Below are 26,127 nucleotides of genomic sequence, written 5' to 3' on the forward strand. Positions count from 1 at the left end.
GCCCGCCTGATGTTACTACAATACAGCGGTTGTTTCGCCGCCGCCCCCTTCCTCGCTTCTCATTGGACGAGTGCTGCCAGGGTCTGTCCGCTATTGGCGGAGCTCGTTGTCAGTCAAACCGGCGCCGTTGAAATTAGTGGGCGGCGCCGCCCACCTCGAGTCCCAAAGTTTTCCCCAAGTTTGTAACTGGCTCTCAAGCTGGCAATAGTTACCGGAAATACCTTTTTCGATTTCACAACAAAAGCGTTGTGTTGGGCATTAATGCGGGAAACGAGCAGGTGATCAGCCTATAACATGACACAAAAGTACGTAGACTCGTGTGTTAAAGTAACAGGCGAGATTGCAACTATAAAAACACGTTAACGCCTGCTATTCCTCAGCGTTTAACACCTTGACCGGAAGTTGCCACCGGCTCATTGGTCACGAGGGATGCTAACTTGACCCACCAGCTCAAACTTATCCCCCCCTTCCCCCTTCGTCCCCCCTCGCTCCGCGCCTCCACCCCCGTCTGCTCCATCCATTCGTTGTTGTCGGAGCCGCGATGGAGAAGCCGAGGCACCGCTACCGGCGCCGCTAGCTAGCAACGACCGAGCCGGGCTAACTGCCGCCCGCGAGCCGGCGGGAGAGACGCAGAGACCGCGATGGAGACGGTGGAGCAGCTCGTCTCCTTCCACCACGTTCAGGTCCAGTTGAGCGGGGGCGCGCCCTGGGGCTTCACCCTGAAAGGAGGGCTCGAGCACGGGGAGCCGCTCATCATCACCAAGGTAGGGGGGGTGGGGGGGGTCTCAGCTGTGCTCGCGGCTCTTGTTTGGGTTGTGTTTATGTTGTGGGGAAGTGGTCGTTGGTCCGCTGACCTCAGTCGGTTCGTCCCTCACTTTTTAACCCCCCCCCCCCCCCCCCCGAAAGAATAAGGCTTCAAACTGCCTTTCAAGCCTCCTCCATCCAGCGGGTACAGAGGTGTTGTTCCGGGGAGATGTGATGTTTGTCAGCTGTCACGAGTAGAAAGGCGTGAGTCAGCAGTCGGAGCCCCTGGCTGGGGGGGGGGGGGGTAGAAGGGGTTCCCTGGGGGATCCCTGGCAAGACGAGTCTCTGTTCCTCTTCCTGTCACTTCATTCTACCCCAAAGTGCTGACAGCTGGCTCAAACCCACCTCTGTTCACAGGGGGGGGGGTCAGGGGGTCAGGGGGGGGGGGGGGGTCTCTTCAGAATACGGATTGCGACTCTCTGACGAGGCCAAACGGACCGTTGACGTGCTGTTATTTCTGCAGAAGGTAAAATGTTCATTATTGTGTGCGCTTTCAGATTGTCTGCTCCGACCTCATCTCCTGTGATTCTTTCGGGGGGGGGGGGGGGGGGCTTGTGTGTGTGTGTGTGTGTGTGTTCAGGCCGACTGGTGTCAACCTCTGCCCTCCTCTGTGGAGCAGCAGCAGCAGCAGCGGTGGTGTAAATGTTGGCCCGGGAGTTGCTTCTATATTCACCACAGCTCCACACCACAGGGAATGGAAAGGCCTGGCTCAGTCATCTGGAAACACACACACACACACACACACTCTCTGAGCAGATCAGCCCCTGGGAAAATGTGACTGCTTGAAGGAGATAAAAATCAAACTGCTGGATGGCTGCTCTGCGTCCAGTGGCCGGGTGGAGCGCACACGCAGAGGTGGAGCAGTGAGCGCTGGACGAGGAAAAAAAGTGTCTAATGATTAAGTGTCGAGACCTTGAAGGAAAGAGGAGGGAGACGGGAACGCGAGGACTGGAGGCGGAGTTGAGGTGTGTGTGTGTGTGTGTGTGTGTGTGTGTGTGTGTGTGTGTGTGTGTGTGTGTGTGTGTGTGTGTGTGTGTGTGTGTGTGTGTGTGTGTGTGTGTGTGTGTGTGTGTGTGAGACATGATGTGATTTAGGTTTAGAGAGTTTCCTGCAGTAACTCTCTCACTTCAGCGTGAGTGACGAGCCGAAGGCGTCCAGCACGGCGCCCGCTGCGTCCTTCACGCCAGCCTTAAAGACGACACGGGTTTGAAAAATGGAGAGAAAGAACGTGGTCGTGAATACAGTCAGTACATCTAAGTGTACATCTAAGTGTGTGTATCTAAGTTTGTGTACATCTAAGTGTCCGTACAAGTGTACATCTAAGTGTGTGTACAAGTGTACATCTAAGTGTGTGTACAAGTGTACATCTAAGTGTGTGTACAAGTGTACATCTAAGTGTGTGTACAAGTGTACATCTAAGTGTACATCTAAGTGTGTGTATCTAAGTTTGTGTACATCTAAGTGTCCGTACAAGTGTACATCTAAGTGTGTGTACAAGTGTACATCTAAGTGTGTGTACAAGTGTACATCTAAGTGTGTGTACAAGTGTACATCTAAGTGTGTGTACAAGTGTACATCTAAGTGTGTGTACAAGTGTACATCTAAGTGTACATCTAAGTGTGTGTACAAGTGTACATCTAAGTGTGTGTACATCTAAGTGTGTGTAGGTACCTGCATGTACCTCGATTATGAAGTGGATTTATTTCAGCTTCAGGGTTATTGTTGAAGTGTTAATGTGAGTCTGCTGCGTTGTGGGGCAGAAGTGAAACATGTGCATGAAAATGTGCCAGTTGCCCTGGTGTGTGTGTGTGTATAGAGGGGGGGGGGGGGGGGGGGTTGTGTTGGCTGCTGGAGGGGGAAGGGAGTCCGAGACAGCAGAAGGATATAAGCCATTTGGTCAACATTCCTCCAGCAGCATAACAAAGTACCACTCAGTGTGTGTGTGTGTGTGTGTGTGTGTGTGTGTGTGTGTGTGTTCATACAAACATGTCTTAATACACACAATCATCCAACCTGAATACTCGATGTCTCCGCAGCCACTTGATCGGTTTAAAGGTTTTATCTGCTCAACAAGTCGTCCCTGTCAGCCCGTTACACAGTGTGACACACTGTTACACACTGTTGCGTGCTGTAACACACTATGACACACTGTAACACGCTGTAACACGCTATGACACACTAACACACTGTTGCGCGCTGTAACATGCTATGACACACTGTTACACGCTGTAACACACTGACACGCTGTAACACACTGTAACACACCATGACACGCTGTAACACACTGACACGTTGTAACACACTGTAACACACTGACACGCTGTAACACACTATGACACGCTGTAACACGCTGTAACACACTGACACGCTGTAACACACTATGACATGCTGTAACACGCTGTAACACACTATGACACGCTGTAACACACTATGACATGCTGTAACACACTGTAACACACCATGACACGCTGTAACACACTGTAACACACCATGACACGCTGTAACACACTGACACGTTGTAACACACTGTAACACACTGACACGCTGTAACACACTATGACACGCTGTAACACACTGACACGCTGTAACACACTATGACATGCTGTAACACGCTGTAACACACTGACACGTTGTAACACACTATGACATGCTGTAACACACTGTAACACACCATGACACGCTGTAACACACTGTAACACACCATGACACGCTGTAACACACTGACACGTTGTAACACACTGTAACACACTGACACGCTGTAACACACTATGACACGCTGTAACACACTGACACGCTGTAACACACTATGACACGCTGTAACACGCTGTAACACACTGACACGCTGTAACACACTATGACATGCTGTAACACGCTGTAACACACTATGACACGCTGTAACACACTGACACGTTGTAACACACTATGACATGCTGTAACACGCTGTAACACACTATGACATGCTGTAACACACTGTAACACACCATGACACGCTGTAACACACTGACACGTTGTAACACACTGACACGCTGTAACACACTATGACATGCTGTAACACGCTGTAACACACTATGACATGCTGTAACACACTGTAACACACTACACACTGTTTTGCTTTTATTTAATCTCCATAATCTGAACTCTAACTGCTGCAGGAAGGATGTTGTGGACGAGTCTCCTATTCTGTGTTTGGGGCTGAAAGGACTGTTTCTTCTTCTTCTTCTTCTTCTTTTTCTTCTGTTCGGGGCATTCCAGCAGATGTTTGGAAACGTGGTCTGGAATTCCAACCCCCCCCCCCCTTCCCGAAAAAAAAATAGAGGCAACAAAGATGAAGACGATACTCAAAAAAGAATGATTTGAGATGTGCTCAAAGGCGACTGAATGTCCTGGGTTGGGAAATAGCTGTGTGTGTGGTGTGTGTGTGTGTGTGTATGTGTGTGTGTGTGTGTGTGTGTGGGTGCGTGTGTGTGTGGGTGCGTGCCTACATTCCAGTAAAGGTAGCCTCCAGTAGCAATCTGCTCTGCAGGGGGTCGGTGAGTCTGCCATCAGATAGAGATGCTATTGTCTCTACTGTGTGTGTGTGTGTGTGTGTGTGTGTCCTCTGCCCCAACTTGCTTTGCTATAACTGTCCTCACTAACCAAAAACATCTGTCCTGCAGCAGCACAGTGGAGCACAATAGAGCATATTGATGAGACCCAGGGAGAAGCCTTGTTTCCACCCATCATGTTGAGCTTTGGGACCAGGAAATTGAGAACCTCTGAGGTTCCACCTCCTCACGTGTGGACGCTGCAGCTCGCCGATCCTCTGAAGGCTTGATTCTCCTTCAGTTAATCTATTGTTTGGTCTGTAAGACCTGGCCTGGCCCGGGGTGAGGTGTTCGCCATGGCAACCACCAGGAACCCAAAGCGTTGTCGCCGTTGTGGCGTTCAGTTCAGCGTGTGCATTTGGTGTGAAGCAGTGTGTTAGAAGATTCATTTTGGTTCAAGTCTGCTCACGTATTCTCCATCTAACGGCCTTGAACTACTGTGTGTGTGTGTGTGTGTGTGCGTGTGTGTGTCTGACCTGAGGCCGCTGCAGTCGTTACTCTCTGCATTGGACCCTCTCAGTGGGGGTAAACCCCCCCACACACAAACACAAACACACACACACCGCCCATGTTTTCCTTTTGTCTCAGATTACACCCATGATGCATCTTGATGTGCTGGAGAACCGTTCTTTTTTATTTTTAGAACCCCCCCCCCCGGTCGGGATTGTGTTCTGCTGATTTGCAAAATAAAAGTTGGAGCTTGGTTTCTGTCTGGTTTTACTCTGTAAAGGAGGCAGATTTACAGTCTTTTTGTGATTTTCTATCAAAGTCAACGGATTCTTGGTGTTGTTTTTGGTGTCTTTGTCGTTAAAATTCTGCTTTAGAAAAAGACCCCTCTTGTGTCGGGGGGGGGGGGGGGTCGTTTAGTGCACGTTAAGAAGTTAATGTTTCACCCTGATTCAAATGTGTGCGCATGTGATTACGAGGATAACACACACACACACACACACACAACAGTGATGGATCAAGGCAGCTCCGCCGCGGCCTCCCGACCTTTAACCTCTGCTGTTGTCGGCGCTGGTGACCGGATCTAATGGCTTCCATACTGCACCAGAAACACACAGGTGTGTGCGTGTGTGTGTGTGTGTGTGTGGTATAAATTCAGCTGCCGCACACCATCCCACGAATTGAACCGTAGAAATATGAGATAAATGTCTTTGGGTCGGACTGTACGACCCGACGAGACGATGTCATGTTAACCTAGAAGGAAAGTACTGGGGTTTCCTGCATGTTTTTATTTTAATGGGGGGGGGGCGGAGGGGGGGCAGGCTAACTTTACACTGCTCACGCTTAATCATGAACATTCAGAAAGAGCAACACACGACGGGCCTCTACGAGAGGAACAAGAGGAGCTTTGTTTGGGATTCCAAATACTGGAAGGAGAAATGGACTTTCATGTAACCTGGTGGACCAAGTAGTTTGTATACTGCACTGAGTGTGTGTTTGTGCGTTGTGTGTGCGGGGGTGGGGGGGGGGGGGGGGGGTTAGGTGAAGCCGTCAGGTTCACGATGCATCACCTGTTGGACGGACGCGGGACGCCGTCTGAGGGGTCTGACAGACTACCGTGTCTACGCGGCATTGAGGGGGGGGGGGTGCGTGCCTGCTGCTCCCCTTTTTGCAAAGCATTGTGGGTAGCAGAGCTTTGATGTGGCCGAGGGTAATGAGGGGCTTGTTTTCCCAGATTAAAGTGGGACTTTAATGGTCTTACTGGGGCTTAAGGTGGTAAGCACGTCTTTGGTGTATCACCTGTCAATCAAATGTTGTGGGCGGGGCACCGACATCGATTTTCTTTAATCACAATTCTCTTCTTTACCTTTGTGTCTTAATTTGAGCGGCTGGACCCTGACTTTTATCTCCCAGCATTCATCTCAGATCTTATTACTTTTAATCAAATAAAACAAAATACAATATGATAAAAATAGAACACTAAATAAAAAACGTTGACAATGAGCTACAGATTGAACACAAGCCTCTCTCAGTAACTAGCGTGTAACATGACGGATGTCTTGAGACGAGGTGAACACGGGGGGGGGGGGGGTTTCCATGTGACTGAGCCACAGGATGTTTCTGTGGTTTCCTGTTCAGAACTCTGAATTTTAAAATAAGTGACCTCACTTCTCCGTCCCTCCCTCACGTTCCTATTTCCTTCCACCTTTCCTCCTTTTTAGTTCATTCCTTTAACCTTTTTGTCCCTGATCTCCTCCTCTTCTCCTTTCCTCAACCCTCGTCTCCTCCCTTCTCACCCTGATATTGAATGTCCTCCCTCCATGTCAGGGACCAGAGGTCTTCACATGGCTGAGGACCTCCTCCAGAGAGGTCTCCTCCGTCTGGGGCACCATTGTCCTGTTGCTTCCTTTAATGTTTCCCATGTAAAGACCCTACACACACACAGACACACACACACACGCACACACACAGACACACACACTCACACACACAGACACACACACACACACACGCACACACACAGACACACACACACACACACACACACACACCTAGCTGTTGGTGCTCTGTGTCGAGTGTGGGATCTTTTTTTTTTCTTTTTCCATGTTGCTGCTCCCCTCCTCCCGCCCTGATAAAGGAGGCCTTGTGTGAGGGAGGGAGGAGAAGCTCACGAGGCTCCGTCCGGAGGGCGGATGTCGATGAAGGCCAGTTGGAGAGCGATTGAGGCTGGTGGAGGGTGATGGAGGCCGAAGGAGGGCGATGGAGGCTGGTGGAGGGTGATGGAGGCCGAAGGAGGGCGATGGAGGCTGAAGGAGGGCGATGGAGGCTGGTGGAGGGTGATGGAGGCCGAAGGAGGGCGATGGAGGCTGGTGGAGTGTGATAGAGGCTGAAGGAGGGTGATGGAGGCTGAAGGAGGGCGATGGAGGCTGGTGGAGGGTGATTGAGGCTGAAGGAGGGTGATGGAGGCTGGTGGAGGGTGATGGAGGCCGAAGGAGGGCGATGGAGGCTGGTGGAGTGTGATGGAGGCTGAAGGTGGGCGATGGAGGCTGGTGGAGTGTGATAGAGGCTGGTGGAGGGTGATGGAGGCTGAAGGAGGGCGATGGAGGCTGGTGGAGTGTGATAGAGGCTGAAGGAGGGTGATGGAGGCTGAAGGAGGGCGATGGAGGCTGGTGGAGGGTGATTGAGGCTGAAGGAGGGCGATGGAGGCTGGTGAAGGGTGATGGAGGCCGAAGGAGGGCGATGGAGGCTGGTGGAGTGTGATAGAGGCTGAAGGAGGGTGATGGAGGCTGAAGGAGGGCGATGGAGGCTGGTGGAGGGTGATTGAGGCTGAAGGAGGGCGATGGAGGCTGGTGGAGTGTGATAGAGGCTGAAGGAGGGTGATGGAGGCTGAAGGAGGGCGATGGAGGCTGGTGGAGGGTGATTGAGGCTGAAGGAGGGCGATGGAGGCTGGTGGAGGGTGATTGAGGCTGAAGGAGGGTGATGGAGGCTGGAGCTTAACGATCCAGTAGCGTTCCCCCACGCTCCTCCTCCTCAAGGAGCAGAGCTTCTCCTCTCGGCTGGAGGCCCAAGACGTAGTTCTGGAGCTGCTGGAGGGGGAGGGGGGGCACGGGAGAACCAGAACCAGGACTGAGCGGATCAGACCCCCCTGCAGTAAAAGGCACAATGGCAGGACTGAGAATCTGATGTGCAGCAGGGGGCCCGGGAGTGTTTGTCCCCCCCCCCCTTCCCCTACCCCGCAGTCTTTTTCCTGGGGGGGCCCTCACGGAGCGGGGGGGGGGGGGGGGGGCTCCCTGCCGGCCCTCAGAGGGTCCTGTGTGGACCTGTCAGTTTGACGGCTCTGTTTAGCGAGCTGACGGCCAGGAGACGGGTCTCCACCTGGATCACATGGTGCGTGGCTCTAAGAGACTACACTTCCCATGAGCCTCGGTGTGTGTGTGTGTGTGTGTGTGTGTGTGATGACACATTGATTCCGACCTCTTCACGCGTTCATACTTTCCTGCTCCAGGTCTCTGGTTGTGTTCATGTAAACAAATGAGAAACTGTTTCCTTCACTGTGTTTCTAGCCTGTGTGTGTGTGTGTGTGTGTTTGTGTGTTTGTGTGCGTTTGTGTGCGTTGTACAAATGTGATTTAAATAGTTGTGTATGTTCACAGTCAAAGAAAGTTTTCCCAAACCGTGCTCACTGCCAGAGCTTATGAGCATCTTTTCTGTGTGTGTGTGTCATGGCGTGCCATGCGTTGTGGTGTGTGTGTGTGTGTGTGTGTGTGTGCGTACACACAGTGTGCCCTAAAGCAGTGTTATCCACTAAGATGCTCATTTTGTGTGTCTCGGCCTTTCGGTAATGAGAGGTTTCACGTGCACGTGTTTATGTTACCGCCTAGCAATGAGAGACACACACACACACACACACACGCTGTGCACGCACACACACACTGCACACACACTGCACACACACTGCACACACACTGCACCCCGCTGTTAATGATCTTCAGACTGGATAAAGAGGCTTTTGTTTGATATGACGTGTGTGTGTGTGTGTGTCAGGTGATGGGCTAGTGATGACAACCTGTGACCAGCATTGGGGATTCCCGTTTTTTTTTTTTCTCCAGTGCACAAATGCTGGACAAATGCGCGCGCACACACACACTATTTTTAGATTCGAGGGGTGACTTCATGGTGTGTGTGTGTGTGTGTGTGTGTGTTTCAGCACATAAAGAGGCATTCTTCTTAGTCTCCACTGCCTGAGGTGACCTCACCCTGTCTGGACATCCCACACACACACACACACACACACACACACACACACACACACACACACACACACAGGCATGTAGGCCAGACGGGAGTGAAGCTGACTCAGGAACAGCTGATTAGTATTAATACCAGAGATGATGCTCATTGGTGGAGGAGGGCTTGGTTTCCTCACCCTGACGCCTCGACGTGACGCCAGCGTTTCTTCTTGTTTTTGTTTCCATCCCTGCCCAAAAGCTCTGGTTGATGACGTCGTCGGCCTCACGAATGATTGACAGCATGAAATCTGTTTATATAGAACCTTGTTCTGCTTGTGTCCTCTGCCCTCATCTCCTTCCCTTCAGCCTTTTCTCCTGCTCTCCACCCCCCTCCCTTCTCTCCTTTAGATTTATGCTCTCATACTTTTCCTTCTCTCCACCCCCCCTCCCTCCTTGCTCCTCTCTTCCTTGTCTCCTTCCCTTCGGGGGAAGCAGTACATTTCTCTCTGGTCAGTTGAATCGAGCGCTCCTCGTTGTGTTAAACATCTCACTCAAGTCGTTTCTGTTTTCATAACCAGAAACACATGAACAGAAAGCTGCTTCTGTTTTCTTCTTGTTTACGTGGTTGTTTTATTCATTCCTGGTCAAAGGACAACAGGAGAAAGTCTTCCAGCGTACATTTAATTGAATAAATGTCCTCGTAGTCCACAGAGATCTTGTCTTTAAATATCCAGTAGGATTAAATGCTCACCTTCATACTTCTACTTCCTGCGTCCCTCCGTCCTCTCTGTCCCACGGAAACCGTCCATTACAGAGGAATGCGATGGCCGCTTTACGCCGATCGCCTCGTTAAAGGCCGCGTTGCCGTGGCGACGGAGCCGGCCTCCACAGAAGGAAGAGAATGTGTTTTAACTTGGCAGCGAGGACGTGTGTCCTGAAGTGACTTCCTTTTAACGTGCTCTCCTCACGATATGAATGTGCTTCTGTCCCCCCCCCCCCCCCCCCAGATCGAGGACGGAGGGAAGGCCGCCCTGTGCGCCAAGCTGAGGGTCGGCGACGAGCTGGTGAACATCAACGGGTCGGCGCTCTACGGCAGCCGGCAGGAGGCCCTCATCCTCATCAAGGGGTCCTACCGCCTCCTGAAGCTCGCCGTCAGGAGGTAGGACGCCGTTTGGGGGGGGGGGGGGGACGAGAGCTGAATAAAGACAACAAACATCCAACACACATCACAGGATGTGACCTTTGACCTTCAGGGTGTCGCAGGAGGAAAGCTGATACAGTCGTGACGTGTGTGTGTGTGTGTGTGTGTGGCTCGTTTACTTAGATAAAATGTAGTCATATAGTTCTTATGAACTAAACGTCTCGGTGACTCTAAAGACGTGCTTCATGTCTCTCTGCTGTTAGAAGTGCTGCTTTGTCTCCAGCCAGATGTTTGGCACCAGAACCTTTCATTCTAGTGCCTTTAAAAGTGGATCCAGCGCTTTGTTCTGCTCCTGTTTGTGCATTTTTTTTGTTGGTATTTTGGCATGAATCCAAACCCACTTTGACAAGCTAATGGCAGATGGCTGCTGGGCCGGGCCGCGCTGCCCTTTGACCCCGACTCCCGCTGCCAGTTTGATTCTTTAATGTAGAAACAAGGAAGCCTGTGGAAGGTGCTGCATGAGTCACACACACACACACACACACACACACACACACACACACACTTGGCTCTACTTGTAGCTTTAACAGTGGAAAAGGACCCTTAGTCTTGTTACCACCTCTTTTAATAACAGGAGGGGGCTGTTGGTACGGTGATGGCATGTGACTGGATGGACCTCTGACTCAGTAGGTCATTATTATTGGGAGTGTAAAAACCTGCGTGTGTGCGTGCGTGCGTGTGTGTGTGTGTGTGTGTGTGTGTGTGTGTGTGTGTGTGTGTGTGTGTGTTGGAGGCAGAAATCACCTCATTGTATTAAATGTCAGGAACACGTTTGACAGAGAGAGGCTTTGTGTTTCCTCACCAAACTCTAAATAACTAAAAAGCATCATTTGACCCCCCCCATCGTAGCGGCCCACTGCTCCTGAAGCCTGGAATGGGTTTGACACAGGGTTCAAAGGTCACTCGCCTGTATGCTTGTGTGTGAGAAATAAGTAGTTACATATACCCCCCCCCCCCCCCCATGAGAGAGAGCAGAGAAGGAAAATGTTCCATGTGGTTTAACTCCATGATGTAAAGGGGGGGGAGAGGAGGCTGGAAAATGGTGCTTTTGTGCTTTGATGGGAGGCGTTCCATCCATGAAGAGCCACATTGTGTCCACAGGTTCCATCTCATCAATAAGGACTCGTGTGACTCCAGAACCATTAAACCCGCTTTGGGTTCTGCGGGGTTTCTCCTCCTTTTTTAGCCCACTGAAGATGAAGGACTGGTTGTGACTGGGTTCTATTCTCCTCCTAAAGGAGACCTCAAGGACACCTCGCAAAGTAATCACAATCAACTCATGTTATACAAATATAAGACTAAGAAGAAATTGTCAAAAAATATATTGTTCAGAAATGTTTTGGTCAAAAATGTTTGAATAAAAAAATTTGTATGGTTGAAAAATGTCAATGAAAAAATACATAAAATATTTGGCCAAAAAATATTTGATCATGAAAATCTTTTTAAAAAATGTCCAAATATGGTTGAGAAATAAAAAGTTTGGTAGAAAAATAATTAGGTAAAAAAAAGATTATTTTTTTTTAAGTGGAATTCGAAAAATGTTTTAAATGTGATTGAAACAAAATCTAAAAATATCGGGTCAAATTCCAAATTTGATCTAAAATAAATGAGGAAAAGTGCTTTTAATGACTTTAACGATCACGCTACACCTTTTTGTAGATTCGTTTTCTGACACCACAATCTCCACCCATCACCACCACCAAAAAAGTCTGCCCCCCCCAAATGAAACCCAACAGTGACATTAGTAAAAAATGGCCGCTGCTCTGAGCGTCCTGCGACCTCCCGTTTTATCACAGGGGAAACTTTCTAACATCTCAACCTTTCACCCTCTTTTTCTTTTTAGGGGGTCGTTTGAAAATGTTTTTTTTTCAATATATTCGTGGAGAGGAAAGAATGTTTAGGGATGTTTAGTTAGCTCGACCTGGAAGTGTTTCCTCTGTAGTACTTCCTGTTTTCACCGACCTTTTGTTAGATCCAACTGTACTCTGTGTGTGTGTGTGTGTGTGTGTGTGTGTGTGTGTGTGTGTGTGTGGAGGACATTCCTCACCTTTAGCATCATTTCCTGTTGGTTTCTACTTCCTGTCCAGCTTGGACTTTAATGCGTGGGTGAAGTAGCGTCCTGCAGAGTTGTTGTTGTTTGTCTCTTCCAGCGTTGTTGTTGTTGTTGTTGCTGCACGTTGTGTTAATTGCGTATTTAGTGTCCTTTTTTCAAAATAGAACCTTTTGACCTATAAAAAAGTGCAGCTGTTACAAACGTTAAACCAAAATACTGGAAATCTTTCTCACGGTAAAACAGAAATCTGTGTTTAGAGGCAAATCACATTTTGGATCATTATTGATGAAACATGAAGAGAGGACCTTTCCTCAGGTTGGGTTTGTACAGAAGTATTTCCACTTTAACAAGCTCTGGTTTTACACTCTGAAGAAAGCCTTTAGAATCCGAGGTGTTCGGCCACTTCGATTCTAACGAGTTCTCATGAAATAAGAACCTCCTTCTCTTTCTCTGATTTTTATCAAAATACTTGTTTCAGACAGAAGGACACACACACATTTATAGGATTGTTTGGGTGTTTTACCGCAGACAGATTGATGGGCAAAATGCACACACACACACACACACACACACACACACACGCATCTCGTTGTTTAGATTCTTGTGCTTCAGGGTCTCAGGAGACGAGGTCTGTGGTGCCAAGAACCATGAAACACAATAGTCTGCCCCCCCCCCCCCCCCATCACCGCTTCCCCAAACGCAACAATACGCATTCCTGGCATTCCTTAAGACTTCTCACACACACACACACACACACACACACAGGTACGCCACCCTGGGCCCTATTAGCCAAGTTATCTATTATGGACAGAAGAATGTTTCAGTGAGGAACAGGACAACGAGGGGGGGTGGACTGTGTGTGTGTGTGTGTGTGTGTGTGTGTCTCTACGCGTGTGGTCTCTTGTGGTTTATCTGTCTCCTCCGGCCCGGTTTTTATTAACTGGCCCATTAAACTGAGACTCTGTGATACACAACACTGGCCCGACCACACACACACACACACACACACATTCTGAGAGGGTTAGGAGTATGTCTCTGCGTTATGGGAGAGGAGTCATGTGATGCAGTGTCATGAGAGGGAAGGAATCCCCTGGAAAGATGTTATTGATTATTTAGTCCATAAATATTTGCAAAGCTGCAGTTTATTCCAACGACACTTCAACTGCTCTCAGTGCTTCAGACGTTAAGGTCACCCATGTTACTCTTGGTGTTAATGTTGTACACATCTGGATGAAGTCAATGTCTGTGGACACACACACACACACACACTGATCGAGCCCTAACAAACAGCGCATTGTGCTGCAGATGCTGGAGCAGACTTCACCCTTCCTGCCATCGACCTCTGGTATGAGGCTGGTCCCACTCTACTGATTACCTGCTGTGTGTGTGTGTGTGTGTGTGCGTGTGTGTGCGCATGCGTGTGGGAGAAAGAGATGTGTTTCTAAGCAGTAAATGCATGTCTGCAAGTGTGTGTGTGTGTCAGAAATCCATAATCAAGGGTGATTAAGACCCATAAGACGCACACACACACACACACACACACATAAACACACACACCTAAAAGCAAACAAATAGTCCCTGATTGCGGGCCGATGGGAGGAGGTGAGATTGTTTCGGCTTTAGAGCATAATTAACCCTTCACCCTTTTGAAGGGGAAGACTGGGAATGTGAGGAATCTGCTCACACGCGCACACACACACACACACACACATCATATACACACACACACACACACAATCTCCAGGAAACCCTTTGAAGTGTTGTGAGGTTAAACTTGAGCAGAGTTCACGCGTTTGCTGTGCAAAGCTCTGGTCAGATTGGGGACATGTGTGTGTGTGTATATGATGTGTGTGTGTGTGTGTGTGTGTGTATATGATGTGTGTGTGTGTGTGTGTGTGTGTATATGATATGTGTGTGTGCGTGTGTGTGTATATGATGGGGGGGGGTTATTATTACACCACTGATGACATTCCCGCCTGCTCAAATGACCCCCCCCCCCTGTTGACCCCCCCTGTGTGTTTACAGTCCTCTTCTCCATCATCCCTCACATTCTTCGTCTGTCACCACATCTTGTGGCTTTTTTAGCTTTTTTCGGCCAAACCGGGAAAAAGAAAAAAGTCCCCCCCCCCCCCCCAGCCCCCCCCCCCCCCCCCTCCTCGTCCCGTCCAGCTCTCTGCTTTCTTTGCTGTGCCGATCCTTTATTTCACGCTCTGCACACACACACACACACACACACACAAGGAGGAAGTACCTCTAAATTACCCCCCCCACATCAAACAATAACAGTGTGGAACTCTGGGTATTATTTTAGCAGCCGTCCACCACTTTATCTGCTCCTCGCAATGCTTCCTCTCTCCCTGAGTCACACATCCTGCCTGGGGGGCGGGCGAGAGAGAGCGATGGGGGGGGGGGGGGTGTAGCCGTGTTTTGTCTTCCAGCGAGGGAGGAGGGACGGAGGAGAAGGGGGGATCTGGGACACGAGCATCGTCTGCTGCACTTCTTCAGACTCCTTCTGCCACCGAGGACCTGATCTCCCACCAAGACGAGGGCTGCGAGCGAGGGAGGGGGTGGGGCGGGGGGGGGTCGGGATGCTCCGGACCTGACCCGGGATCAGTGTGACAGCGCGTGCTCCACAGTGCGGTAGGTTGGAGGCTTAAAGACCTCATCTCCATCCATCCATCTGCCTACAGGCTTTCTGTGGTTTCAGGTCAACAGTCGCCATCTCTGGTCCTCCCTGGGGGGTCCGGACCAGTGGGTGGGGGGGGGGGGGCTGAGAACATGATGCGTCTTTACTCTTTTACAAGCGTTCTCTTTCCTCCTGTGTCCTCATCAAAGGGAGAGTCTTTTTGTCTGCTGATGGTTGTGTGGTGGCACTGTGTGTGTGTGTGTGTGTGTGTGTGTGTGTGTGTGTGTGTGTGTGTGTGTCAGATTATGCCCGTCTGACCTTTGCGGTTTCAGTCAGATGTTCCTGTTTCTGTCCGTTAAGTGGAACATTCCAGCAGATCCTCATCTCATGTTTCATGTGTTTTTCCTTGTTCACTTGATCAATTCCTCACTTTGAAAACACACAATCAACACACACCACGTGAAGCTGTTTGTGTGTCCAGAGCCACTGCGTTTGTTTTTATGCTCACGACCATCAATCTCTGTGAGCTGAACTCTGAGAAGAGGGCAGCTCTCACACACTCACACACACACACACACTCACACACACACATATAGGGGCAATGACGCACAAAAAGAAAGCCTATATAAACTTTCTCATGGGACACTGAAGGAGTCCAACACTCAGTGGGCTCAGATGGAAAGTGGTGTTTGTTTTGGACCTGGTTCCTCCACATTAATCATAAACAATAATACTCACAAACGCTGCTTTTCCTTTTTCCGTCTCCTCCGTCCTCCTGTTCAAGGGAACCCTGACGTGGAATGAGACGCGTCCCAACTCTGACTGAGAGCTCCGTGTAGTCTGGGGACCGTGGGAACAGACACACACACACACACACACACACACGTGGGAGGTGAAGTCTGTACGAGGTCGGTCCGTGATGAGCTTGTAACAGCGGCGCCGCAGGAGGCCACACGGCTGCTGTCTGGGGGGGGGGGGGGGGGTTTGTGTGGAAGTGAAAGAAGGTGCACAGAGAGGAAATGACATCATTATCTAAGATGCACACTTCCTGGATGTAATCAGACTGGCAGGAAGTACAGAATCACTGAGAGTCAAACAGGGCATGAAGCAGGGGACGTTTAGGGTGGGGCTTACTGTGATTGACATGTCCCTTCACCCCCCCTCCCTCACAGGCGCAGCGTTCCCGTCCTCAGGCCTCACTCCTGGCACCTGGCGAAGCTGTCGGAGCCGCCGCTCCCCCTCCCTCCTCCCCCGTCTCTTCCCCCTCCCCGCCTCCCCGCCGCCGACTCCCCTCCTCTCCCCCCTCCTCCGCCCCCCCTGTCTGCCATGCAGCTCCACCCCGGCTCCTACCCCCCACCCTGGCACGCAGCGGACCACAGGTGAGCCTCTATGATCACATCAACTTCCTTCTTCTTACAACGAGCAGGTTCCTCACAATGATGAGAGCGGGGGGGGGGGGCGAGGGGGGGGGCATTGGTCTGTCTCTGGCTGTTTTATTTACGGAGCTTAGTGGCGCGTTTTGCTTTGGATGCACATTTGTGGCGGCTTTGCTCTTTGTCCTTTGAGGCGTGTGACACCGCGGCGTCACGAAGTTGCCCCTCGTTCATATTGATGGGATTTTTGGAGTTTTAACGATGGAAGGATGCGATGAATAATGAACTCCCAGTATACATGTTGATGACTGGTAGCTAACGTTAGCCACAATACGCTACATTCCCACCAAACCCAGTAAACCCAGCAGGAAGCACAATGTCTACCATGTCAATTAAAATGTCAGAACCCAAATGTAATCGCCACAGAGAACCCATTGTTGGGCCCAATGGACGCGTATATAATCCTTTAGAGGGAAGAGGAAGTCAGCGCCTGTGTGGACAATAAAAACACAGGTTGTCAGTTTGATGCCCCCCCCCCCCCCCCCCGATCAGACCCAGTGACAGAATGAGCCTCTATTAGATGCAACAGTCCCATGTGGCTCAGATAGAGTGTGTGTGTGTGTGTGTTCTCATTCCCACAGTGTGTCCTGCACAACAACCACACACACACACACACACACACTCTATCTGATGAGGAGGCCGCTCCCGGCATAACTCTGGACAATGGCATGTGACTCCCAGAACATGTGGACAAAGAGAGGAAGACGCTCAGTGAGCTGTGTTTGTGTGAAGGAGGTGGACATCTTGTCCTCTGTGTGTGTGTGTGTGTGTGTGTGTGTGTGTGTGTGTGTGTGTTTCTAAAGGAGCACACTGCTGGTTTTGAGCTCTTCTGAGCTGATGAAATGTGCCTCATTGTGCATGTGTGTGCCGTTCTTCACATGTTTGCACGAGGCCGTCTGATTGGCCGCGGGCGGGCCGTCATTTCCTGTCCGGCTCCCGTCTCATTTCCTCTCTTCCTCTCGCCGTCCTGCAGGTCAAATCCATACAGCCGCCTCTCCTTTGTCGTCCATCGCTCACTTCCTCCCCGGGAAGGTTTTCTCACGCAGATAATGGAACCAAGTTGTGTTGCTGCACAGCTTCGGGCGTCTGAAGCGCTCCTCAAGCCTTCTCTACTTAGCCGTGTTTTCCATTCATTTCTGTACTTTATTCAGTCATGTGTTCCTCACTGGGCTCTGCATAGAAGCTTTAGAGTGTCAGACTGTGAGAATGTCAGATAATGGCGTTTTGTTCTGAATAACAACATTTTCCAATAATCTTGGACTACCTTTGGGGCCTAATTTACTTAATGGGTGTAATTTCCCTAACAAATTAGCATCATATTTTTACCACTAAATAGTGTAGAGATCTGACAATCGTAATAAGCCTTAGAGCTTATCCTGCTTTATGGTCTGCTTGACCCTAAATGGACCATAATCTACTAAATAAACATCATGCCATGTTGAGGACAACTTGAAACTAGAGACTGAGACCATAAACTCATGTTTACAATGTTTACTGAGGGAATGAATCAGGAGAGAAGTAGAGTCCTCATAGACGTCTATGGGAGCAGAGGAGTCGCCCCCTGCTGGTCAATACACAGAAGTAGAGTCATTTCCTCATAGACGTCTATGGGAGCAGAGGAGTCGCCCCCTGCTGGTCACTACACAGAAGTAGAGTCATTTCCTCATAGACGTCTATGGGAGCAGAGGAGTCGCCCCCTGCTGGTCACTACACAGAAGTAGAGTCATTTCCTCATAGACGTCTATGGGAGCAGAGGAGTCGCCCCCTGCTGGTCACTACACAGAAGTAGTCATTTCCTCATAGACGTCTATGGGAGCAGAGGAGTCGCCCCCTGCTGGTCACTACACAGAAGTAGAGTCATTTCCTCATAGACGTCTATGGGAGCAGAGGAGTCGCCCCCTGCTGGTCACTACACAGAAGTAGAGTCATTTCCTCATAGACGTCTATGGGAGCAGAGGAGTCGCCCCCTGCTGGTCACTACACAGAAGTAGAGTCATTTCCTCATAGACGTCTATGGGAGCAGAGGAGTCGCCCCCTGCTGGTCACTACACAGAAGTAGTCATTTCCTCATAGACGTCTATGGGAGCAGAGGAGTCGCCCCCTGCTGGTCACTACACAGAAGTAGAGTCATTTCCTCATAGACGTCTATGGGAGCAGAGGAGTCGCCCCCTGCTGGTCACTACACAGGATGCAGCTTTAACTGATGGAGGGATATAAATAACTCAATGTCATGGATTTTATTCACCTTGAGTCCACATGGTGATTGCGTAAGATGACGTTTTTGTCCCCCTTGTCTCTGCAGTGACCTGTCCTTGCCGTGGGGTCAGCTGTCCAGACCGTACTCCTCCACCGAGCGAAGCAGCTCCCTGGGCTCCATGGAGAGCCTGGACGCGCCGCCGCCCGCCGCGCCGCCGTCCCCCGACTCCCGGGACTCGCCCGGCGACCCCCCCCTCTTCAACAACAAGAGGGACTCGGCCTACAGCTCCTTCTCCGCCAGCTCCAACGCCTCCGACTGCGCCGCCGTGCCGCTGCGCCCGGGGGACGCCGGCTCCATGGACAACCTCCTGCACGCCGGCGGCGATGCCTCCACCCCGGGGGGGGCGCCCGGCGAGGTGACGCCCGCCTCGCTCAAGTCCAGGTCCCTGACCAGGCCCAGAGCGAGGCCCGTCCAGGTGAAGGAGAGGCCCTCGTCCTGCTGCTACGAGGGAGGAGACTCTGTGAGGAAGATGAACCCTCCTCTTCCTCCCACCAGGACGGACAGCTTCAGGGCGACCCGGACCCGGCCGCGCGGCGCCAACAAGCGCTGCGTCTCCGCTCCGGTCGAGATTGCCGGCGTTCCTTTTGACTTTGAGGACGTCGAGTCGGGGACGCTGAACGGCTTCGAGGGGAGCGTCCAAAGTGGGGACGGCGAGGACTCGAGTGCAGACGCCGTCTCAGCAGCGACCTCAGGTCGCGTCTCTGACGCAGCGGTGGCGTGCCCTCGGCCAAAGGAGCCGCCGGTCGAGCTCGGGGCCGATCAACCCGGGGCCCCCTCCGATGTCTCCACGTGGGACGACCGGGACGCGTCTCACTATCCCGTCCACGCGCCCTCAGGACAGTGGGGGGGCGGCGCTGCCCCTGGGGACTCGATGGGGGCGAGCGCCCCCGAGGACGCCGGCGCGACGCTGGGGAGGGATTTTCAGCCTCTGAGTGCTGCCGCCAGTGTGGACACGTTACTGGGGGGGCACAGGGAGTCGGGTAAAGGCGGGAGAAGTAAGGAGGACGCGGCAGAAGAGGCGGACATGAGGAAGTCGCCGGCGTCCAGGAACCATCGCCGGAACCGCCGCCGCGGTGAGCGCTTCGCCACCAACCTCCGCAACGAGATCCAGAGGAAGAAGGCCCAGCTTCAGAGGAGCCGGGGCCCGGGGGGGCTGCTCTGCAGCGGGGAAACCGTCCAGGAGGAAGAGGGGCCGGACCTCAGCGAGGAGGGGGCGGAGCCTGAACCGCCTCCCCGGGAGGGAAGCGCCGCGGTTGCGTTCGCCTCGCCTGCTGGCCCCCCCCCCGACGGCGCCGCCGGCCGGGCACAGAACCCCGAGGCAGCGAGAGCCTGGAGCGACTCGAGGGAAGACGCGTCGCGGACCTGGTCGACGCCCCGCGCTCCAAACCACGCCCCCTCCGGGACCGTCCAGATCCTGGACCCGGGGCTGCCGGATTTCGGGGTGGGCGTCCGCGTCGTGGAGGAACCGGCACCGGCCGGGAAAGCCCGCCGCTGGCGCTGGACCCCCGAGCACAAGCTCCAACCGGAGCCCCCGGCTCGGTGCGGAGCCTCGGCCCACAGGGCGGCGGGGGCGCGGCACGCCGCCGGCGCCTGGTGCGGCTCCTCCTCCTCCTCCTCCTTCTCCTCCTCCTCCTCCTACGCTCCCCGGCCGCAGGAGTCCGACATCCTCCCCTTCGCCGATAGGATGAAGTTCTTCGAGGAGACGAGCAAAGGCGCGTCGGACCCGTCGAGCCGCAGGCAGAAGAAGCCCCTCCATCACCCGGAGCCCCGGGGGGGGGAGGTCACCCAGAGGAGGTACTCCTACCAGGGGGGGGGGCAGAGGGACAGTGACCCAAACACTGTGGAGGCCAGGAGGATGTCAGTGAGCACGGAGAGGGAGAGGGTAAGGCAGTGGGAGAGGGAAGGACAGAGGGAAGGACAGAGGGAAGGACAGAGGGAAGGACAGAGGGAAGGACAGAGGGAAGGAGGGGAGGACGGCGCTCGTTTTTACGGCACCAAAGAAAGAAACGAAGACTATCAACGCGATGCGCGGCCCCACGCGCCCCCCCCCGGGCTCCCCCGAGACGAAGCCCCGAGGTCGGCCTTCCATCCCGTCAGCGCTCCGCCCCACCTCCCTGAGGACCAGCAGCCCCCCCCCCGGGGGCACAGAGCGAGGAGCTACACCCAGACGGAGGTGAGATTAACCATCAATCAGGTCGTGAAAAGGAATAAATGCTAAAACAATAAAAGATAAGCCCTTTGGGTGGAGTGAGCGGAGGGGGGGGGGGGGGGATGATGGAGTGAGCGGAGGGGGGTGATGGAGTGGGGGGGGGGGTCCCTCGCGGTTGAACGGTCTGTTAAAAACCTCCCGCAGCGCCTCACTGAACTGATTCCGTTGACCTGTTGGTGACCTCATCACTGGACACGTTCACTCTCGTTTTTTTTGGGGGGGGGGGGTGTGTAACTCATTTCATCAAAGAGAGAAAGTTTAATCGGCGTATTTTACTTAAATGATACATAAAGTTCAGGTGTTATATTGTTTATTCTTGATAAAACGTTCATTATGTCTCATACTGTTTATTTGTCTCGCTGGGACAAAACCTCTTAACAGATTTATTCCATCCTTCTTTCCTTTTTATCCATTTTTAACCGGGCTTTAAACATCTTCCACAGATGCATCCCGCCCGGCAACAGGAAACGACCACGCTCAACAGGAAGTGCAGCCTGACGGAGAGGTGAGCGCTTCCTCCAGTGCAAACACACCTTCAGAAACCTCCTCCACATCTCATTTTCTCTGCTTGTCCCTGAGTGAGTCCAGAGACTTTAGGTGGGGTCGGCCCATTGTTCACCGGGGGGGGGTGGAATCCCCCCTCAGTCCTGCTTGGCTGTGTTTTGACTATAAAGATCTCTGAGTGCAATCATCCAAGAACGTGGCTGGCTGGTGACTGGGGGGGGGGGGGGGGTTTCCACCAGGTCCTTTTCTGCCCAGAACATGTTCAACTATGTAACTATTTCACGGTGTTTTATTGGGACAGAAAAGGTTTGGGAACCATTGACTTTAACCATTAAATAGCTTTTTTTAGTTATAAGATTAACGCTCAAAATTCCAGGAGAAACATCTCAATCAGCTCGGCGGTTTGTGGTCTTTTGGAGAATAATTTTAATCTCATCTGCTCGTCACAGGGACTCCAGCTGGAGGCGGGAGTCCAGGCCCCCAGAGCACCACCAGCACCACCAGGGTCCCCGGGGCTCCTCTGCTCCGCCTCCGGCTCCTCTGTCGCTGCGAGGGCGGGCCATGTCCGAAAACGACCTCCGCTTTGACGGCGCCGGCGCCGGCTACCGCTGGCCGTCCGTGTCCGTGGCGACCAGCCAGAGCCTGAGCGAGGTGGAGGAAGGGGCGGGCGGAGTCGGGGGGGTAGAGGCCGCCGGCGCTAACAGAAAGAAGACGCCGCCTCCGCCAAGACCACCGCCGCCCAAGTGGGAGCAGTTCCACCGGCGCCGTGCGTCTCACCACGCCTTGTTCGCCTCCTCTCCTCCGTCCCTGGACGCCGCAGAGTCACGCCCCCGCTCCTCCTCCTGCGTCCCTCCACCCGAGACGTCCCGACTGAGGTCCTACAGCCTTCCGCCGGAGAGACAGGAAGTGACCGAGGGATGCCCGCGATGCAGCTGCAGCCAAACCAGGGATCTGCCCAACGCCTCGTCCAACCAGAATCAAGCACAGATGCAGGAGCAACGCTTCAGCCACGCCTCGTCCAATCAGATGCAGGAACAGCGCTTCAGCCACGCCTCGTCCAATCAGACGCAGGAACAGCGCTTCAGCCACGCCTCGTCCAATCAGATGCAGGAACAGCGCTTCAGCCACGCCTCGTCCAATCAGACGCAGGAACAGCGCTTCAGCCACGCCTCGTCCAATCAGATGCAGGAACAGCGCTTCAGCCACGCCTCGTCCAATCAGATGCAGGAACAGCGCTTCAGCCACGCCTCGTCCAATCAGATGCAGGAACAGCGCTTCAGCCACGCCTCGTCCAATCAGATGCAGGAGCAACCTTTCAGCCCCGCCTTGTCCAACCAGAATCAAGCACAGATGCAGGAACAGCGCTTCAGCCACGCCTCGTCCAATCAGACGCAGGAACAGCGCTTCAGCCACGCCTCGTCCAATCAGACGCAGGCACAGATGCAGGAACCGCGACTCGGCCATGCTTCGTCCAATCAGAATCAAGCTGAACCCCTGGAGATGAGTTTCACCGTTGCTCCGCCCAGTCCCATGTTCTCTAGGAGGAGCTTCAGGCCCGTGGCCCCGCCCCCAAAAGAGAGGGACCAGAAGGGCATGTATGGCGAACAGCAGGAGAGGGTGGAGGTCTTACCATCGCTGCCTCCGCCTCCCGCTCCGCCAGCAGAGATCGCCGTGATCAGGTGAGCAGTTGCATCAATACACATTTACTCCACCTGCCACTCATCACTTCTTCTTCAGTGGTTCTCGTGTGTAAAATCCCGCTTTTTGTTGTCAAGATGGAGACCTGATCGTGAAACATGACTCTAATGTTTGTGTCTCTGCAGGTTATCCGAGGGGAGGGGCCGGGAAAGGGTGACGGCGAAACCGGAGGCGAGACCCGGAGCCGCGTGGAACAGAGATCACAGCGACCCCAACGGCGGCGACTCGCCCCGGGAGTCCTACTTCTCCATGGACCACGAGCAGCGCCAGCGCCGCGCCAGCGGGGGCTTCCGGAGCATCGACGGGCCCCAGAAGACCCCCGAACCGGGGACGGAGTCGGAGACGACCCTCAGCCCGAGCCCCGCCCACAGCCTGGACGCGGACCTGGACGTCCCCATGGAGACGGACATCGACGACTTCCAGGAGGACGAGGAGGCGGCGGCGGCGGAGGACGGGCCGATCACCAGCGAGCTGCCTTGCTTCGCGCTGCCGGTGACGGTGCTGGAGACGGACATCGACACAGAGGCCTCGCCGCCCGGCTCGCCGGAGGGGGAGGAGCTGGAGGAGGAGCTGGAGGAGGAGCTCCAGGCCGGCGAAGCGGAGAGGCTGAGCCTGGAGGAGCTCTTCCCCCAGAGCTGTGAGGGGGAGCCGGGCCGGGAGAGCTGGAGGGGGGCCGACAGCCTGGACAGGTGACGAGGGAGGGGCCACGCGTTTAATGTCCAGATGTTTGGGCAAAACGGTTCAAATTGATAGGACGATTAGCAGGATGTTTTGGTTGGTTAAGTCCCGCCCCTGGATGCAGGCTGGCCAATCAGAATGTCCGCTTCCAACCATCCATTGTCTTCATTGTTCTTCAGGTTCTTTCTGTTGCTTCATTGATGGATCTTCTTTTCGTGCCTCTAACCCCCCCCCAGGAGGTCCGGTGCGAGCTCCAGCTGTTCGTCTTACTACAGCACGTCAGCCGCCAAAGCTCAGCTGCTGTCTCAGATGAAGGACTTCACCGACAACAACAGGGAGGAGGACGACGAGCTGGCCTACAAGGTGACTGAACCGGGGGGGGGGGGGGGGGGGGGAGTTGTTTTTTTTTCTTCTAACAATTCCTCCGTCTGTGGTGCAGAAGCAGCTGATGGAGAGCCTCCGCAAGAAGCTGGGGGTGCTGAGGGAGGCTCAGAGGGGACTGCAGGAGGACATCAGAGCCAACGCACAGCTGGGGGAGGAGGTGAGGAGACAGGAACCAGGCTCAGTGGAGTCCAGAACCTCTACCTGAACCAATCTCACTGTAGTCCTAACCCCCCCCCCCAGGTGGAGAGCATGGTGGTGGCGGTGTGCAAACCCAACGAGGTGGACAAGTTCCGCATGTTCATCGGGGACCTGGACAAAGTGGTGAGCTTGTTGCTGTCGCTGTCCGGCCGGCTGCTGAGGGTGGAGACGGCGCTGGAGACGCTGCACCCCGACGCCGAGCTCCACGACCGGGTGAGCGCCACCGGACCTCAGAGAAAACCACGAGGGACCAGAGCGTCTCCTACATGTAAAGCGTCTCTCCCTCCTCTAGCTCCCCCTGCTGGAGAAGAAGCATCAGCTCATGAGGCAGCTGTCCGAGGCCCAGGACCTGAAGGACCACGTGGACCGCAGAGAGCAGGCCGTGAGCCGGGTGCTGGCCCGCTGCCTCTCCCCCGAGCTGCACCGGGACTACAGGTACCACGCGGGCTCTGGCGCGCCAAGATGAGGAGGAGCAGGCTTTTTATTGGGTCATGTGACCCGCACTCGTCTGGTTTGTGCGCGTTTCATTACAGGCTCATGTGTGTTTCCTCCCTCGCAGCCACTTTGTGAAGATGAAGGCCGCCCTGCTGGTGGAGCAGAGGCAGCTGGAGGACAAGACCCGGCTGGGGGAGGAGCAGCTGAGGGGGCTGAGGGAGAGCCTGGGGCTCGGGATGGGGATCGGGATGGGGATGTCGATGGGATACGGACATTACTGAGAACCCCCCCCCCTCCCCGTCCTCCTGCACCTCGCTGCGTTTGTCCCTCCCACGAGACGCTGCTTTGTTGTTTGTATTTAAATCTCCGGGTTCACACAATCAGACTTTTTCTCCCGCCGCGCTGAGGGAAGACATCAGAGACATCAGAGACATCAGAGACACTTTAGTCCCTTTCCGACGATGCAGTATAAGGAACTGGTATTATTTTTTGTATTGACACCAGCTTTCAGCAACACGTATAGTGTATTATCTCCTGTAATACTATAATACCCCCCCGGCTCCACTGTACAGAAGACACTGGTGTTTATAATGTAGACGGTGTGTATATAATGCTGCAGTTTCTTTTGAATGACTGGAATAGTTTGTAAAAATTGGTTGTAAAAGACGAGGCAGAAGGAGATGAGTCAGCGTTTACTGTATATTTTGTGGGTTTTTGACGTCATCTTTCAAACCGTTAAAGTTTAGACTCCTCCGACTCTTCACCTGGTCCCACCTTACCTTCAGAGTGGAGGACAAACAGAAGCCTACAGTCCGCTAGCGTAGCTTAGCATAAAGACAGGAACCAGGGGGGAGAGCTAGCACGGCTCTGTCTTCAAGCTAAGCTAACGTAGCTTCACATCCATCTTCTGTGTCCAGCTATTGCTTTAGAATTTGACTCAATTATGTTTATTTTGTTTGTTAAAATCCTTCCTTTACAAGCTTTAAACCTGTAAAAGCTCCAACCCGCTCTGACCACCTTTCTAAATCAACAAGAACAAAAATCTGCATGTTAAAGTTCATTAAAAGTTTCAGTTGCAGCTTTTTCTTGGATATTTTCCTGCTGTTTTAACGCAGAACAAACCCAGAAAATACCAAGTAGATTCCACGTGTATTCTTCTACGGACGTTCCTCTAACGTATCGACGTGACGAGAGACGAGGGAACGTTGCTTGTTGAGATTATTATCTGCTGTTTTGTGTCCTTTTCTCTGTAATTTTCTTTTTTTTGTGTGTTTGTAAAATGCATTACGACTTGTGTAACTGCAGAAACACTCACACGAGGAAAGAAAAGTACCATAAATAATAATAATAGTGTTTTAAACTAGTTTCATGTCTCCTGTGGTGATTGA

General features: G+C 52.9%; 2 protein-coding genes across 3 annotated transcripts in view; one reads left to right on the forward strand and one right to left on the reverse strand.

The window, feature by feature from the left end:
- rps4x (ribosomal protein S4 X-linked) overlaps nucleotides 1–26,127 on the reverse strand; it is a 90,509-nt gene that overhangs the window by 45,780 nt on the left and 18,602 nt on the right. The gene's annotated exons all lie outside the window — the stretch shown is intronic.
- Nucleotides 527–26,104, forward strand: shroom4 (shroom family member 4). 2 transcript variants are annotated; one of them, XM_037479809.2, is made up of 12 exons: nucleotides 527–764; nucleotides 10,071–10,222; nucleotides 16,116–16,322; nucleotides 18,679–20,806; nucleotides 21,286–21,347; nucleotides 21,796–23,025; nucleotides 23,170–23,733; nucleotides 23,959–24,085; nucleotides 24,162–24,263; nucleotides 24,347–24,517; nucleotides 24,597–24,739; nucleotides 24,864–26,104. In XM_037479809.2, the coding sequence occupies exons 1-12, from the start codon at nucleotides 642–644 to the stop codon at nucleotides 25,018–25,020; spliced, it is 5,166 nt and encodes a 1,721-aa protein (XP_037335706.2). In that variant the 5' UTR covers nucleotides 527–641; the 3' UTR covers nucleotides 25,021–26,104. The 2 variants fall into 2 exon arrangements, with proteins under 2 accessions (XP_037335706.2, XP_062422681.1); XM_062566697.1 differs by lacking the exons at nucleotides 527–764; nucleotides 10,071–10,222 and adding an exon at nucleotides 14,804–14,957.

This window comes from Pungitius pungitius, chromosome 1, assembly GCF_949316345.1.
Source record: "Pungitius pungitius chromosome 1, fPunPun2.1, whole genome shotgun sequence".
In the NCBI taxonomy this organism is placed as follows: Eukaryota; Metazoa; Chordata; class Actinopteri; order Perciformes; family Gasterosteidae; genus Pungitius; species Pungitius pungitius.